The 18,673-nt window shown below is 47.2% G+C and overlaps 1 protein-coding gene across 3 annotated transcripts in view; it reads left to right on the forward strand.

Moving 5' to 3' along the window:
• LOC101014638 overlaps positions 1-18,673 on the forward strand; it is a 141,697-nt gene that overhangs the window by 89,118 nt on the left and 33,906 nt on the right. The window contains exon 4 of one of the 3 annotated variants that reach the window (XM_017959854.3): positions 11,962-12,763. The exons of the other annotated variants lie outside the window; for them this stretch is intronic. Coding sequence (XP_017815343.1) covers positions 11,962-11,975 — 14 coding nt within the window. The 3' untranslated portion in view covers positions 11,976-12,763. Of the gene's footprint in view, positions 1-11,961; positions 12,764-18,673 lie in introns of those variants that run through there. 3 annotated transcript variants of the gene reach the window in all.

Here is an 18,673-nt window from a genome sequence, read left to right on the forward strand (position 1 = left end):
CTGCGCGAGGTCTTCCTTACAGATACCTCTCATCCATACCCTCACTCGATGAGGGTGAATTCATTGTGTGGCCTGTCTGTATTGGGGCCTGGATTTTTCTGTGCTGGCAAGAGGAGGCTAACTGCCTGGCAGGGCCTCCTTTGAAGTGACTTCTGCAATCAGGATGCTGAAGGCAAGATCATCTCACACACACATTCACACACCCTGTGGGAGCCTCTACCCTGACAGACAATTCTTGTCCCCAGTTCCCTCCCTCAGGCTCTCAAAACACTGTTCACCCCCTAACTGGGCTGCAGTTAGTCCTGAAGCCCAGAAACATGGCTCCCAATGTGTCACCATGCACACACACATCCATGCACAGGGCCACACGGACCACACTAAGGTGATGCTGCCATCCTTGCTCTCCCCCTCAGAGTGCCTACCATGAGAGTTTGTGAGCGCTGAGGAGCAGGTGCCAGTGAGGTTTGAACGAGGTGTTTTATTGTTTTGTTTTGGTTGAGGTGGAGTCTTCCTCTGTCACCCAGGCTGGAGTGCAGCGACGTGATCTCGGCTCACTGCAACCTTTGCCTCCCCGGGTTCAGCAATTCTCCTGCCTCAGCCTCCCGAATAGCTAACCCGCCACCTCGCCCAGCTAATTTTTCTATTTTTGGCAGAGATGGGGTTTCACCACATTGGCCAGGCTGGTCTCCAACTCCTTACCTCAGGTGATGCACTGCCTCGACCTCCCAAAGTGCTGGGATTACGGGCAAGTGCTGGGATTACGGGCAAGTGCTGGGATTACAGGCGTGAGCCACGGCGCCTGACCTGAACTAGGTTTTTGACTGGGATACCTGCTACCTGTGGAGCCTGCTACCCAGAGAGGGGGCCACAGTCCCCAAAGGAGACAAACACCCCCCAGCATGCCTTCCAGCCTTCCAGGTGCAGAAGTAGTAGGGCTCTCTGAAATGCTCAAAGCCTTCATCTCTATTTTCACAGAAACCTGAGAGGCAGGCAGTCCTAAACTGTGAATTGCAGAACACAAGCCAGAAATAAAAGCATCCAAAAGCTTGAAGGCAGAATCCAAGGGTCATCACCCTGCCTGCAAGGAGCCTAATTGGCGAGAAAGAAAGTCCCTTAATTCATTCAACATATATGAATCGCACGCAGGCCTGCTTTTCAGTCAACCCCAGGTTTGGTCCTGGAGATACACTGGGGCACCAGACCAGCCCCTCCCCTCTCAAAGGTTTGGCAAAAAATGCTGTATGACACAGCAGAATAAACGTTGTATTGTTATAAAATTCCTAAACGCAGAATGGGGGGCTGAAGCTGGCTGGAAAATCACTAGGGGGTCATGATGGAATACTGAGCCAAGGAACTGCTCCAGTGCTCAGGGCTGTTCCGGAACCCCCTGAGAGCGGGGCGGGGTGACAGTGTGGGCTGCCGCTGATGGCCGCTGCGGAGCTTCATTTCTTATAAACACCACCGTTGGGAGGAAAGAGAACTCAGCTCCCCGTCAGTCCCGTGGGGCCCGGAGGCTGGGGGAGGCTCCCGGGCCAGGCCCAGCGGCCGCGACCTGGAGCAGGGATTGATGGGATCAGCACTCTCCTCCCCCGCGCCAATGGGTGCTGCAGAACGGCCCACGCCCACTGCCGTTCGCCCGGGGCTCCCCTGGCAGGCTTCTTGGTCTTTGTGGGGGCTGCAGCACCTCCACTTCACCGTGATGTGGAGTCCTTCGCCCCCAGGTGACCCACGCTCCACAGCCCCGGCCAGAACTTGGGGTGGGGGGCGGGGGGTGTTTGATGGGGAGGGGGCACAGTCCTTTCGGGCCAACTTCCACATTCCTGCTCCGCCCAGGCCGGGGGTGAGTCGGGGTGAGCAGCCGGCTCCAAGCTGGCCGGCTTCCTGGAAAGGGAGGGCCAGCGGGAGAACTGCAAATCCTCCCAGCCCTGGTGGCTGCCCGCCTCCTCCCTACCCATTCCTCCCCACCCCACTTCCACCCCTACTCCCCAGCAAGCTGGCAGCCCCGCCCCTGCCAGGCGGCTCACCTGCCCGCGACCAGGGCACTTCCTCCTCCTTCCCCGCCCAGCCTCCCGCTACAAGCCATGGGTTTGCAGCCGGGTCAGCAGCTACAGGCTGTGTGACCTCAGGCAAGTTGCTAAACTTCTCTGTGCCCATTATCTCCCCCTGCGAGATGGAGCTAGCAACAATCGGGGTGCAGAGCTTTCCGCGAACACCGCTGCACTTCCCTCTTCCCTGCTCCACCACCTTCCCCTTCCGCTCGGTTTGGCAGGGGCACAGGGGATGCACAGAAAAGGCGCCCGACTGTAAATTGCCGCAGGGGAAGGCCGTGTTGCGTCCCTCGCCGGGGCACTGCCCTCCGTTGCAGCCTGAGACTTGGGTTAGACCCGCGGCTTTCCCGTTGGAGGTGCGGGTGGTGCTGAGCTGCTGGACTGGCGCTGCCCGCCGGGGGTCGGCGCGCAGGCACTCAGATGGCTCCCACCTCAGCCTGGGCCTCGCAGCTGGCGGTGGGGCGGGGCGCAGGCGCTGGGTAGGGGAAGGCTTGGGTCCGGCCACCCAGTGGGGGTCAGCCCCAGCGCCGGTTTCCACGGGGCCGCGCCGGAGGGGCGGAATCTGGGTTTCGGTTTCTTGCAAACGCGGCGGCAACAGGGAAATAGAGGAGTTTCCGGGAACTGAACTGCGCTGGGAGCGCTAAGGTCTGCGCAGCGGCGGGGGCAGGGGGACGGGCGGGCATCCAGTGTTACCGGCCAGTGGCCAGCTGGAAGTTCCAGCGGGAGCTGGGGAAAACCGGCCCCGGAAAAGCCCCACCTGAATGCACCTGCCCCCAGCCCTCTCCGGATGGTGTTCACGCTGAGGGTGGGGGTGTGAAGGATGGACCTGCCTGCAGGGGTGGCCTTTAGGGAATGAGGGAGGAAGTTCTACAAGCCGAGGGCTTTGAGGGTGTGCACGTGGGGAAAGAGGGGACTGTGAGCAGCCAGGTGGGAGCTAAGGAATTGGGATATCCCCTCAAATGGCTGAGGTCTCCAGCTGTCCCCTCATTGTCACATCCCATCTTATTATCCTTATATGATGAGGTCTCCCTACTGAGATCATCTCCGTAGTGTCCTCTTTTGCTTATTTGTTGGAGGATTTCCCTGAACATGACTTGGAGCCCTTGAGAGTGAGCCCTGACTGTCTGGTCTAGCCTCCTGGATCTAGAACCCGCTAACCTCCATCAGGGGCTTGTGATTGTTTACTGAGGGAAGGAGTAGGGTGAGTTCGAGGCATCTGTGGGGTCCCTATGCCTTCTGACCTGCTTCCCCACAGGACCCCTAGCCCACTCAGGTCCTGCCATGTCCCCAGTTGAAGGAAGCCCCACTCTGCAGGAGAGGCCTTGGCTTTGTGGGAGGGGCTTCCCTTGTAATTCCCTGAGAGCTGCTTTCCAGCTGGGGTGGCTGGACAGAAGGCGGACTGCAGTCATCACAGAGGAATGCTGGCCGTGGGGTCGGCCACTTCCTTCCCTCCCCAGGGCTTGGAGCTCAGGCCAGGGATTATGGTGGGTTGGCCCTGGATCTGAGACAAGAAGGCTGGGAGTTTGGGCTGCAGAGGGAGAGTCCAGTACCCTCCCTGATCTCTGCAGCCCACAGCAGTACCTGGGGTCAAGGTGGACAGTGTCACCAGCAAGCCCATGTTTCCTAAATGCATGCCTTTGAGACCACAAGTCTATGGTAAGGATCTCTTTCCTTACGGCCCTGAGACCACGGCTCTTGGAAAGACATAAATCAGACTAAGTGGAGCTCCCTCAGTCCAGAAGAGCTGGGGCTGGGGCAGGTAGCAGTGGTGGCTATTCTGGAAGCAGCCAGCTAGCCAGTGGAAGGAAAGGCAGAAAGATCTCCCTAGCATCCCTGTATGGGCCAACACTGACTTTCATCAGCCCAGGCTTAGGATCAGGGTGGCTGGCCTGGGAGAGGGCCAGGGAAAGTCCAAATACTGCAAGAGTGGAGCTTGTGCCATGAGCACCTGGCAACCCTGGTGACTCAGCCTGGGAATCCCAACTCCAGGGGCAGCCCTGGAAATGAGGCTCAGGACAGTGAAGGAGTGCCATTGAGGGGCCCAGCAACTATGGCAGCTTTTAGTGAGGCCCCAGATCAAATAGGTTGTTGTCCCTTCTTTCTCCTGTGGCCCAGGGTTAGAACCAGTGATGCTGGTCCTCTGCCCAGTCCAAATAGTATTTTTGATCCATAGAACCCAACCCTCATCCTAGCCCATAAATTTGACCTGGGAGAGGACCTGGTCCTCAGAATGTCTGTGTTGGGCTCCATTTGATGTCACATCTTAGAAACAGTAGATGTAGCTCAAGCTAATAAATACCCACAGGAATGTGTCTTTGTGGTCTGGACTCAGCAAATACTGAGTTATTGGAATATTTATGGAAGGAAAGCAGGGCAGAGGCAGGAGAACAGGTGTCCCTGTGGGTGCTGGGCCCTGTTCACTGCTGTAGCCTCAGGAGCCAGCCTCCGCTGAGCAGAGAGCAGGTGCCCCATGAACCAGTGTGACATGGATGGATGGATGGATGGATGGATGGATGGATGGATGGATGGATGGATGGATGGATAGACAGATGGATAGATAGAAATATGAATGGTGGATTCAGATGGTCTCAGCAGCATGCACATTTTCCCCAAGATGGTCTTTGCAACAAGACAATTTCCACAGAAACTGGTGGGTGCCCCAGAAGGAGGGAAGGAAGGATGTGGCTTCTCCAAGCAGCACTGTGGTTGTTTCTGCCAGGTTCTGTCTCTCCAAGGGGACCTCTGCTCCCTTTCCTATAGCCCTGTTCACATGTGTGGCCCCTCAAAGTCCAGCAGAGCCCGGAGGCCTACTGGCAAGGGCCACCCAGACACAGAACAGGGGAAAGGGGCTGTTAACATTAGCCGGCTGTTCCCTTCCTGTCCTGGAAAGTAGGTCCACAAAGAAATTTAGGTAGGACCTCAGCCAGGTGTGAGAGATTCCAGTTTCTTTCTCTGCATGAGTAAGTCCTCGGGAAAGCATCTGTTGATCAACTGACTGACTGACTGGCAAGAGGAGCAGAGGGTCAGCAGAGACCCACCTGCCTGGATGGTGTGGGAGAAAGCATGCCTGCCCTCCATCTTGACAAGTGACAAACCACAGTGAATGTGTCACCACATCAGATAGCCAGCGTGAAGTGCTGCACTGGGAGTGTTTAAATGTCTGGGTGCATAATCGGGAGCAAAATGGACAAGGGTATGTTGGGGGCTCTAAGCCAGGAGGCCTCTGGTGACTAGTCACCTCCAGGAAGCAAAAGTCATTCTTTCTTCCTTGAGAACCCTCATGAATATTGGAGAGGGCTTCCCACAGCCCCATGGGCTGGGGCATGAGTGTGTTATGCTTTGCTTTGAGTGGAGGAGGTGACTCCAGAAGGCTAAAGATTTAGGGACAGCTAATGGTCCTGGAAGGTTTCTCAGCCTTGGGCCTACGCTGGCCCTGTGGGGGGACTTAGAAGTAAGCACCATGGTCTCCACTACTAACCTGCATGTGAGCTCTCCAAGGGCAGAGGATGCTCAGAGCCACCCATGCACCCCCACTCTGGCACCCAGCACATTGCTCTCAGGCAGTAGGCACTTAGTAAGTGTGCTCTGATTGCAGTGCCAGACGTGTGTCATACCTCGAGTAAGAGGCAAAGAGGCAGAGATGCTGGGAGTATGGAGACTAAGCAGGTTATCTCAGTCATGTTCACAGATGGCTACTCTGAGGAGGGGACAGTTCAGCAAAGCCTCAAAGGATGAGTCAAAGGTTAATAGGCTAATAGTAGGAGAGAGCATTCCAGAATGTGAAAACAGCCCAAGGAAAGGCTTGGCAGCTCAGAAGTGCAGAACAGATCTCACTTTTGGTGTGGCCTGGAGTAGCTGCCCCAGAAGCTGAGGTTGGACCAGCCAGTAGGGGCCACGCTCTGAAGAGCCTGGATGCTGTGCTCAGGAGTGGACTCTATCCTGGTAGACAGAGGCCACTCACGGCTGGACTGATGGTGCCTCCCTTTCTGGAACCAAGGCCCAGACCAGGGTCTGTCATCAGATGTCTGTTGAATTAAATGCTAGGGCAGGTCTTGTGAGGGCCACTGGTGGCCTGACCTATGCTCTAGAAAACTTTCTGTGGCTGCTACAGAGGATTATGCCTGTGGCACAGCAGGGCAAGACTAGGGTGAGAGTTTCCTAAAGGCACAACATTTAAGGAGGTACTCGCTCTCAGGGACCAACCCTATACTTGTGTGAGTCTGACGGTGAGTGCCTCCTTAAAGGTTTCACCCTAAGCACCTGCCCTGCCTGCTTGCTCCACCCTATCTGCTCCCTTCTGCACACTGGAGGCTGGGAGGTAGACTAGAGGCAGCTCAAGTGATCCAGGCATATTAGGGCTGTGGCCATAGGGGATAGAGAGAGATAGGCCTAGCTGAGAGCAGAATCAGATAACAGGATTTGCCAGGACATGAGACTGGCTGGAGTAGGACCCTTCCCAGGCCCTCCCCGGGTGCCCCATTCTGGGAGAAGTGTAGGAGACCCCTCACTCTGCCTAGGAGTCTATATGTCCACAGCCAGGGCCAAAACAAGACCTTGGGCCTTGGCTTCTGTCCTAGGTTATGAGTCTAGGGAACCAAGGACACTGAGCTAAAGAGAGTAGGGCAGCAGGTGAAAAAGCAACAAGCTGCCCCAGGAAGGCCCAGGCCACTGGAGACCACAGCTAGAACCCAAAACCATGTCCCAAGACTACTCGGCCTTGCCCTTTGGACACTTGCCCTTTGGATGCTTGGGCACAGCAGGGAGGAGGTGATAAGGGTGCCTCCACTGCTGGATGGGGCGTGTCTGTCAGTCCATCATCCCCCTACTGTCTGCCCAGCAAGACCAGGGGCCACCCCTAGGTGCTCCCCAGGGAATTAGCAGCTTGGTTCCCCAGGCCAAACCCCTACAAGCTCTGACCCTATAGCAACAGCACCCCCTGCTGGCTAATATGGAAAACCAGCCTCTTGCCCTCCTCTTGCAGGCGGAAGTTTAGGGGTCTTGGAGAAAGAGAAGGGTGCAGGCACAATGCTGCGGGAAAGGGTGGGGGCAGGAATTCAGGATGGACTTTGGCTCCGGCAGATAAGTAGGTGCCACCTGGTAAACAGAGCACCTATTTCCTGATCAGTAGCCTTTGAACAGATGCCAGAAAGGCCAGGACCCAAGCAAAGGCAGAAATGGGGGTTTCTAAGGTAACTGCTGAGTGAGGCTGGCTCTCGTGGGAGTCCCTTCCTTCTCCTACAGCATCATGCCCAGGAAGGCCTGCATCCTCTGCTGAGCACTGTTCTCCTCAGGTGGACTCAGGAACTCCCTCAGATTCCCCCTGAGCAAGCCCCCTGGCCACACAGAGGATTTGGCCCAGGACTGAGGGCTGAGAGCTAGGCCTGAGACAGGGTAGTGCCCCAGGCACCTTAAAAGGAGAAATTGTCCCTAGAACTCCTCCTGCAACTATCCAAGGCTAGGAATGGAGGCAGGGACACATCAGCAGAACAAAATCCCAGAGTGTCCCTGAGCAGCTGCCTGGCTCTTCAGATGCAAACCTGGTTAGACACACTCTTCTCCTGAGCTCCAGGCCCATGGCTCAGGCACAAGGAGCACCTCGGAGTGCTGGACGAGATGCCCCAGTGGACAGAGGAGCAAGAGGACCCGGTGTATGCCACCTTGACCCTTCAGCTGTCAACCAGGAAGTCCAGGCAGACACAGCCACAAGCAGGGCCATGCCCTGAGCAGCCACTTCCCAGAAAAGTTTCTGCCGCAAAACAGAGAGGGCAGCCTTCCCTGCCAAGCCCTGCCCTGCATGACCTTGGCACCTGGAGTCCTCACCTCAGATAAGAAGCCAGTGCTTCTAGGAGTTTACTTACATCATGGCTCTTGATTACAGTGAAGACGGGGGCCTCACCCTACCCAGGGAAACTTCTCTCCCGGGCCAATGGTGTGGATGGCTGCTGTTCTCCTTAGGACTCAGAGTGGACCTGGTGCTCAGGAGAGCTGCTCCTTCCCATACCCTGGATGTGAGCTCAGCAGCCATCTTGATTCACCAGGACAATGTGAGCTCCACACACCATCCTCAGACCCTCTCCTACTGGGCTCTCAGGGAGAGATGGGGCCTCCTGGAGAGTCCACAAAAAGAAAAAACTGGTTTGGCTGCCGAAACTGCCCATGCACCCCACGAACCATGCTCAGCTAGCAGCCCTGATGCCACACAGCCTGAGAGCAGGTGGGAGCCATAGATGCAACAAGCTGTCATCAGGAATGGGAGGGCTGGGCTGCCATGCTGAGGCTGGTGGGACAGGAAAATCAACATTACAGCCACCAGGAAATACAGGAGCAGAGTAAACAACAGTTGAGGTCAAAAGGGTCCAATTTCCTTGGACAAGCAGGCCTCAGGAAGGCCTCCGAGCTGCACTGTCAACTGTATTGTATCCTTGTGTGTGTTCTGTGTGGACCTAACAGCCCCAGCAGACAAGGGAAGCCTAACCCTCCCTTGGGTGGCAGCCAACACTAAGACCAGAGATGTGGCAGTTGTGTCATAAAGCTCCCAAGACACTTCTGGAGGAGTCAATCTTCTCTTTCAGTCTTCTCTGCTCGTTTTTTCTTGTCATTTTCCTGCATGTATGTTTTTTCCCTCTCTCTTCTAGCCCAGAAATGTTTATTGACCAGTGGTGCCCCATTGGGAGTGGATTACTTGACACATTCACATTTACTGTGTGCCCAGGTGCCAGGCACAGAAGTAGGTGCTATGGGCACAGGCATTCAACAAGAATTTATTGAGCCCATACTATGTGCCAGACATGGCTATAGACCCTAGGGATATGGAAATGAATAAGGCAACACCCCTGCTCTTATGAAACTCATATACTGGTGGAGGCAGACAACACACAAATAAACAAGGAAAGTGTCACATAGTGATAACAATTCTGTGAAATAAAATAGCATGATGTCTTACACAGTACAGAGGTGATCACATTAGATTTGGCACTCTTGGACTGTCTATCTGAGGAGGTGACATTTTAGCTCTCTAAGTGACAGAAGGGGTGACAATGTGCAGAACAAGGGGAAGAGCTTTCCAGGCAGAAGGAATAACTAGTGTCAAGGCCTTGGGAAAAGAACAAGCTCAGTCTGTTTGCAGGAAAAGATTGGTGTGGCTGCAGCATGGTGGGCAAGGAGGTGAATGATAGAAGATGAATGATAGAAGATGCAGCTCATAAGGTAGGAAGGGGTCAGATAAGGTGGGCATTTGGGGCCTCTGGTCAGGGGCTTGGGCCTTATGCATGGGGTGAAATGGGCCAGTGTGCATTTTACTTATTTTTAAACTTTTAAATTTTCTGTTTTTCATTTTTTGAGATGGAAAAATGTTGCCCAGGCTGGTCTCAAACTCCTGAGCTCAAGCATTTCTCCTGCCTCAGCCTCCTGAGTAGTTGGGATTACAGGTGGTCATCACTGTGCCTGGCTCAGTGTGCATTTTAGAAAGCTCACTGGCTGCTGTTTGCAGACTGGGCAGCAGTGGGGCAAGTGTGGAAATAAGGAGACCACTGGGGAGATCGGAGTAGGAGGGATGAACTAGAGTGGTGGTGGTGGCGATGATGAGAATGGGGAATGAACCCAGGCAGAGTATGGAGGGGAGGACACACAGAGATGAATAAAATGTGGTGGCTCCAAATGGGAGAAAATATTTGCAAAACATATATCTAGTAAAGGGTATGTATGTAGCATATGTAAAGAATGCTTACAACTCTATAAGACAATGCAACCTTTTTTTTTTTTTTTTTTTTTTTTGAGACAGAGTCTCACTCTGTAGCCCAAGCTGGATTGCAGTGGCACGATCTCAGCTCACTGAAACCTTCGCCTCAGGGGCTCAAGCAGTTCTCGTGCCTCAGCCTCCTGAGTAGCTGGGTCTATAGGCGCGTCACCACGCCCAGCTAATTTTTTGTATTTTAAGCAGAGATGGGTTTTCACTGCGTTGCCCAGGATAGTCTCGAACTCCTGAGCTCAGTGATCCACTCACCTCAGCCTCCCAAAGTGCTGGGATTATAGGCGTGAGCCACTGTACCTATCTCAACAACCCAACTTTTTTAATGGACAGAAGATTTGAATGAATTTTTTGCCAAAAAAAGATATGCAAATAGTAAATACACATATGTAAAGATACTCAACATCATTAGTCATTAGGGACATACAAGTTAAAACCATGATGAAATGCCACTACACATCTACCTGGATGGCTAAAATGAAAAAGACTAACTGTGCCAAGTGTTGACAATAACATGGAACAACTGGGATGCTCCTAAGCCGCTGGTGGGAATGTAAAATATTTATTTATTTTTTCTTGACTTTTTAATTCTTTTTTTTTTTTTTTTTTTTTTTTTGAGACGGAGTCTCGCTCTGTAGCCCGGGCTGGAGTGCAGTGGCCAGATCTCAGCTCACTGCAAGCTCCGCCTCCCAGGTTTACGCCATTCTCCTGCCTCAGCCTCCCGAGTAGCTGGGACTACAGGCACCCGCCACCTCGCCCGGCTAGTTTTTTGTATTTTTTAGTAGAGACAGGGTTTCACGGTGTTCGCCAGGATGGTCTCGATCTCCTGACCTCGTGATCCGCCCGTCTCGGCCTCCCAAAGTGCTGGGATTACAGGCTTGAGCCACCGCGCCCGGCCTTAATTCTTTTTTAATAGAGATAGGGTCTCACTATGTTCCCCAGGCTGGTCTTGAACTCCTGAGCTCAAGTAATCCTCCCACTTTGGCCTCCAAAAATGCTGGGATAACAGGCGTGAGCCACCGTGCCCAGCTGGAAGTGTAAAATAATACAACTATAGTCACGTGCTGCATAATGATTTTTGGTCAAGGACAGACTGCATATAAGACAGTGATCTCATGAGATTACAATACTGTATCTTTACTGTACCCTTTCTGTGTTTAGATATGCTTAGATACACAAATATTTACCGTTGTGTGGCAGTCGCCTACAGTGCTCAGCAGAGTTACTTGTTGTACAGGCTTGTACCCTAGGAGCAATAGGCTATACCATATAGCCTAGGTGTTTGGTAGGTTATACCACTAGGTTTATGCAAGTACACTTATGATATTCACACAAGGACAAAATTACCTAATGAAGCATTTCTCAGCCTGTATCCCCGTTACTAAGCAATACGTGACTATATGTTGGAAAACAATTTGGCAGTTTTTTAAATAGCTAAATATACACCTATCATACAACCTAGCCATTCAATTCCAGGTATTTATCCACAATAAAGGAAAGTGTGTTCACACAAAGATTTGGACATGAATGCTCACAGCAGCTTAATTTATAAGAGCCAAAACCTGGAAACAACAAAAATGACCATCCACAAGACAGTGGATAAATAGCTTATAGTATCTAGGCAGTGAATTACCACCAAGTTCCAGGTTTAGGTAAGATAGAATAAACATACTCCACCCTGTCTCTTCCACTAAGTGAAGCAATAGAACATGTACAGAATGCATGACGGACTCTGAAGAGTAAACAGTAGCAGATGAATTAGGAAAGAAAAATCAGAATTTGGAGTACCACGGAATTGGAGGAGTTTCCCATTTTTCCCTCTAGTGTTTCCAGGGCTAGACTCGAAACAGCCTGAAACCTGGAAGTGAGCAGCAGACACAGACTGTGGGAATCCCAGAGCCCTCTAGTTCTGCTTTGAGGAGTGGGGAGGGAACTCCTAATGCTCATAAAGAGTGAGAAAATAACCACCCCCTATGCCACCTTTTTTTCTTTTCTCCATTGTCTCATGCCTCAGACCCCTGGCATTCTTGTTGCAATGGCATGAGAGGACTGAAGGCACCTAAAATTCTAAGGCAGAGAAATCTGTCTGTTGGGCAAGTCCCAAGAGGGTCTCCCTCCTTCCCCCCTTCTCTCTCTCTCTCTCTCAATCTCTCTTTCCTTTTGCAGTTGACCCTAGCTGAGGGCACAGTCGCAAGAAGTACACAGCAGAGCAAGGGAGCTAAAACTCCCGCTTTCTGGCCAGAGGACCAAAAGGAGGAGACCCAGGGAATCAGAAAGTACCAGGGAGATCATGGAAAGGGAGGAGTGCTGGAAACTGAACCCACAAAGTTGTTTATGAATTCCTGGGCTCAACTCCAAACTGAGCTTGCATGGATCTAGCATACCAAAGACTTGAGAATTGAACCTAAGGATAAACTACTACCCTGTTCTCAAGCTGACCACTGGAGGGTGCACACACAGGACAGATCTAAACAGCACTGTAAAGGCTTTGAAAATGGAACAAACATTGAAACTACAATCCACAGAAAGCTGGTTGGAACTTGTGACCCGAACCCAGCTGCACTGATTGCCTACTAAAATATAACCATCAACACTCTCCACAATATTCAAATAATACCCAGAGTCTCATAAAATTTAAAAAGTCCAGGATATAAAACCAAATTATGATCTTCTTGGCCTATCATAGGAAAAATCTCATTTTGCATGGGAAAAGACAATCAAAAGAGACCAATGATGAGATGTTGGAATTAAGTAACAAAGACTTTAAAGTACTACTATGAAAATGCTCCAAGTAAACCCTCTTGGAATGAATGGAAGATTGACAGTCTCAGCAAAGAAATAGGAGACATAAATAAGAAGTAAAGTTTTGGAACTTAAAAATATAAGGGCCGGGCATAGTAGTTCACACCTATAATCCTAACACTTTGAGAGGCCAAGGCAGGAGGATAACTTGAGCCCAAGAGTTCGAAGCCAGCCTGGGCCACAAAATGAGACCCCATCTCTAAAAAAAAAAAAAAACAAAAAAACAACTCAGGTGTGATGGCGTGAACCTGTGGTCCTAGCTGCTTGGGAGGCTGAGATGGGAGGATCACTCAAACCTGGGAATTCGAGGCTGCAGTGAGTCATGATTGCACCACTGCACCTACATCCTGAGTGACCAAGCAAGACCTCAATAAATAAATAAATAAATAAGTAAATAAATAAAATATAAGAACCAAAATTTCAGTGCTCACTAGGTAACTCAAGAACAGAATATAAATGAGAGGAAAGAGGAAGCCAGTAACTGGAAGACAGACCAACAGAAATTATCCAACCAGAATAACAGTGAGAAAAAGATTTTTAAAAAATGAATAGAACCTCAGAGACTAGCGAGACAATACCAAAAGGTCTAATATTTATGTCATTGGAGTTCCAGAAGGAAAGAAGAAAGAGTGCAGTGAAGACAAAAATGTTTGAAGAAATATTGACTAAAAACATCCTGAATTTGGAAAAGGACATAAAACTGAAGAATATATGTACATCTATATAAACACACACATACATATACGCATACATGTACCATTGTTACAGAAAAATGACACATCAGGCATAGGAAAACAATTCAAATGACTTCAGCTTTCTCATGAGGAGAGAAGGAAATCTCATTGTGGAGACCAGTAGGAAGTGGAATCACATCTCTAAAATGAAGAAAAAGAACCATCAACCCACCATTCTCTTCACAATTTCAAGTATACCCAATGAAAATGTGCTTCAGGAGTGTGAGTAAAATAAAGACATTTTCAGATGAAGGAAAACTAAGAGAGTTCTTTGACGACAGACCTGTCCTAAAATGATTGCTAAAAGATGTTTTTCAGACAGATGAGAAATGATACCAGAAGTTAACTTGGAATAACAGGAATGAAAAAAGACCAAGAGAAATGGTAAAGATCTCAGTTAATGCAACATTCTGTGCTGTGCTGCTCTTCAGTTCTTTAAAATATGTTTTATCTTTAAAACAAAAATTATAACCTTTTTTTGATGGTGTTTTCAACTTTATGTGTAGGTAGTACATAAGACAACTACAACATAAAGAGGGTAGAATAAAAGAAACTAAAGTTTTACATTACACTTAAAATGGTAAAATATTGATTGTAAGTAGACCATGAAAAGGTAAATATGTATATTGTAATCCCTGGAGCAACCACTAAAAACAAAAACAAAAACAGAACTATACAAGCAGATAAAGTTAAAAACACAATAAATGTCCTTAAAATGGTAGACACAAATCCAACCATATCAGTAATTCCATTAAATGTAAATGATGTAGGAATGGTATCAGCAAAAATGGAATACAGAACTCCAAAACTCCTTTTTCCATAAAAACAGTGAAAAAAACTGGCAAAAACTGGCAAAATCAACTTTATTAGAACTCTGGAAACTAATAAAAGGTTTAACAAATAAAATAAATTCTTTTTTTTAATAAAATAAATTCTTATTTATTTATTTATTTATTTTTGAGACAGAGTCTCATTCTATTGCCCCGGCTGGAGTGCAGTGGTGTGATCTCGGCTCACTGCAACTTCCACCTCCTGGGTTCAAGCAATTCTCCTGCCTCAGCCTCCTGAGTAGCTGGGACTACAGGTTCCCTCCACCATGCCGGGCTCATGTTTGTATTTTTAGTAGAGGCAGGTTTCACCATGTTGGCCAGGCTGGTCTTGAACTCTTGACCTCAAATGATCCACCCACCTCAGCCTCCCAAACTGTTGGGATTACAGGCATGAACCACAGCGCCCAGCCAATAAATTTTAATCAAGAAGAAAAACAGCTAAATCTCAGTGGGAAAGCACTGTGGTGTTTTAACATACCTCCATTCTTCTCTTTCCCAGCTTGGTGGCAGCCTTGAAGACAACAGCCTGCATTCTTGGTATAGATTCTTAGTGTTAGAGGGAGCAGAATGCAATTTTCTCTCAAAGGATTGTGGTTGCCTGTTTTGACCTCTCTGTTGGCTCCCTGAAGGATGAGCACAAAAGATTTAGTTTAATTTCACCTAACTTAGAGCTCTCCCAGGGCTGAAGCAGGGCATTTGGAAAAACAAACAAACAAACCAACAAACCACACACACACACACACACACACACACACACACACACACAGTTAAAGATAAATGCATTCACTAATGGTAACAGTTGGGGAAATAATAGACAAAGCAAAAACTTATGAAAAAAGCCTGGAGAAGAAAACACTTTAAGAAATAAGGGCTGTAAAAAGCTTTCTGGATGTCTAAGAAGGTCACACATGTGCTCAGAAAATATCTTAGAAGGCTCTACACTCTCACCTCTGACTGACCTCCAGACTCCGTGCAAGCAGAAAAGGAAGGTTAAGGCAGAGTTGTAAACAGCCTGGCTAGGTGTTAAAGCCACACCTCAAAACACATAGAGAGCTCATCTGAAGATATTGGGAATTTTTTTTAATGTTGTTTTAGGTATAAAGGAAATTTCAGTCATCACTAGCCAACCACTAGTGGAAAAGTTTAATGGAAAAGTCACTTCAGTGGCCGCACGTGACAAAGAATACAGACTTTAAAAAATTAATTCAGAAAGGTCACTAAGTAAACAACAACAACAAAAACCAAAAACAACCAGCAAACAATGACAACAAACCTGAAAGGGGAGTAGAATGTGATTTCCAGCATTGTCATATCATAACAGTAAAAATGTCCAGTTTTCAACAAAAAAAATTACATGCCATGAAAAGACAGAAAAAAGTACGGTTCATACACAGCGGAAATAATTAATAGAAACTGTCCTTGAGGAAGTCCAGGAATTGAATTTAATAGACTAAGATTTTAAATCAAGTATTTTTAAATGTACTGAAATAGCTAAAAGAAACCATATGTGAAGAACTAAAGGAAAGCATGAGAACAGTGTCTCGCCTAATAGCAGATATCAATAAAAGAATAGAAATTATAAAAAAGGACTTAGAAATTTTGAGTTAAGAAGTAAAATAAGTGAAATGAACAATTCACTAGAAGGGGTCAACAGCTATGTGAGTAGGCAAAGAATGAATCAGTGAATTTGAAGACTACCCAGTCTGAGGAACAGAAAAAAGAGTGAAGAAAAACAAATAGAGTGTAAGTGGCTTGTGGGATACCAGTACTAACATATGCATACCAGGAGATCCAGGGGGAGAGGAAAGAAAGAAAGGGGACGAAAGAATATTTGATGAAATAATGGCTCAAAGCTTCTCAAATTTGGTAAAGGTAAAGGACATGAATTTACACATGCAAGAAGCTCAACAAACCCCAAGTAAGATAAACTCAGATATTCATATTGTGATACATGATAATCAAATGGTCAAAAGATAAATACAGAGAGAATCCTGAAAGCAGCCAGAGAGAAGTGATGAGTCATATACAAGCATACCTAACATGATTAATGGCTAATTTCCCATCAGAAACCACAGAGGCCAGAAGGCAATATGATGACATATTCAAAGAGCTGAAAGAAAAACTGTCAACCAAGAATTCCATATGTGGCAAAACTATGTTTCAGATATGAAGGAGAAGTTAAGACATTCCCAGGTAAACAAAAACTAACAGAGTTCTTTGCTAGTATGCCTGTTGAACAAAGGTTGCTAAAGGGAGTATTTCAGGCTGAAATGAAAGAACACTTATGATGATTAATTTTATGTGTCAACTTGACAGAGCCACAGGGTGCCTGAATGTTTGGTCAAACATTATTCTGGATGTTTCTGTGAGGATGTTTACAGGTGAAATTAACATTTAAATTGGAACACTGAGTAAAGGAGATTACCCTCCATAATCGTGTGTATATACATATTTTATATATATATATAGCTTATCAGTTCAGTTTCTTTGGAGAACCCTGACTAATACAGCTAATACAACATTATGCAATAACTTAAATCCACATGAAAAAATAAAGAACACCAGTTATGATAACTATGTAGGTAAATATAAACATTAGTATTAATGATATATTTTTTGTTTTAAACTCTTTATTTTCTATATGATTTAAAATACAATCATAAAACAATGATCCTAAAACTATGTTGATGGGCATAGGTTGCATAAAGATGGTTTGGTGCTTTTGTTTTTGTTTTTTTGTTTCTTGGGTTTTTTTGTTTTTGGTTTTTTTTGTTTTTTTTTTTTGTAGACAGAGTCTTACTCTGTCACCCAGGCTGGAGTGTAGGGGCACAATCTTGGCTCACTGCAACCTCCACCTCCCAGGTTCAAGCAATTCTTGTGCTTCAGCTTCCCAAGCAGCCGGGATTACAGGCACATACCACCATGCTCAGCTAATTTTTTGTACTTTTAGTAGATATGTGGTTTCATCATGTTGGCCAGGCTGGTCTTGAACTCCTGCGCTCAAGTGATCTGCCTGCCTCAGCCTCCTAAAGTGCTGGGATTACAGGCATGAGCTACCGCCCCAGCCATATTACATAAAGATGTAATCTGTGACATTAACAGCAAAAGTTAGGGATGGAATTATACAGCAGTAAAGTTTTTTATATACCATTGAAACTAAGTTGTTATTAATTTAGAATGTTATAAATTAAGATGCTAATTGTAATCCCCAGAACAAATGCTAAGAATATAATATGTAGTAAAATAAAATAAATAAGAAAAAAGAATCAAAAATATAAAACATCTACAAAAAGACAATAATAAGAAAGGGAACAAAGGCTCTCATAATCAAGAACATATGTAAAATACAGAAGAACATTTTTAGTAAGCTCAAGCCCTGTAAAATCAACACTAGGGAAGTGGAAACGGAGGCAGATCCTGCCAAAGTCAGGAGATGGGGAGACCATCCTAAGCTAACCAATTAAAGGCAATCTCATCTAAAAACCGCCAAGGAGAGTGTAGGCTACACATAGTCAGGAAGCTAGAGGTAGGAAAAAGGCTCGCCCTCAGCCCTGGAGGCGGAGCTTGCAGTGAGCTGAGATCTGGCCACTGCACTCCAGCCTGGGTGACAGAGCAAGACTCCATCTCAAAAAAAAAAAAAAAAAAAAAAGACATAATGGAAGACAAATAGCAAAATGACAGAATTAAATCCTCTCTTATCAGTAATTATATTAAATGTAAATGAATTAAGATCTTCAATGAAAAGGCAGAGATTGGCAGAATGGATTTTAAAAAGAACCATGATCCAACTATATGCTGTCTATAAGAGACTTATTTTAGATTCAAAGACACAAATAAGTTCCAAGTGTAAAGCTGGAAAGCATACCATGCAAACAGTAACCAAAAATGAGCTGAAGTGGCTATGCTAATATCAGACAAAATGGGCATCAACACAGAAATGTTACAAAAGACAGAGAAGGACATTAGTATGATAAAATGCTCAATGCATTAAGAAGATACTGCAATTATAAACAAATATACACTGAACAACAGGGGCCAAAAACCTATGACAAAAGACTGACAGAATTGAATGAAAAGTCAAAAAATAGTTGGAGGTAAGGTGCAGTGGCTCACGCCTATAATCCTAGCACTTTGAGAGGCCAAGGCGAGCAGATCCCTTGAAGTCAGGAGTTCGAGACCTGACTGGTCAACATGGCAAAACCTCGTCTCTACTAAAAATACAAAAATTAGCCAGGCATGGTAGTGCACACCTGTACTTCCAGCTACTCAGGAAGCTGAGGCATGAGAATCACTTGAACCCAGGAGGCAGAGGTTGCAGTGAGCCAAGGTCATGTCACTGCACTCCAGCCTGCATGATGGAATGAGATTCTATCTCAAAAAAAAAAAAAAAAAAGTTGGAGACTTAATACTCATGTTCAATAATGGCTAGAATGACTAAACAAAAGGTAAACAAAGAAATAGAAGACTTGAACAACAATAAAAACCACCAAACCTAACAGACATCTACAGAAC

This window comes from Papio anubis, chromosome 5 (genome assembly GCF_008728515.1).
Source record: "Papio anubis isolate 15944 chromosome 5, Panubis1.0, whole genome shotgun sequence".
In the NCBI taxonomy this organism is placed as follows: Eukaryota; Metazoa; Chordata; class Mammalia; order Primates; family Cercopithecidae; genus Papio; species Papio anubis.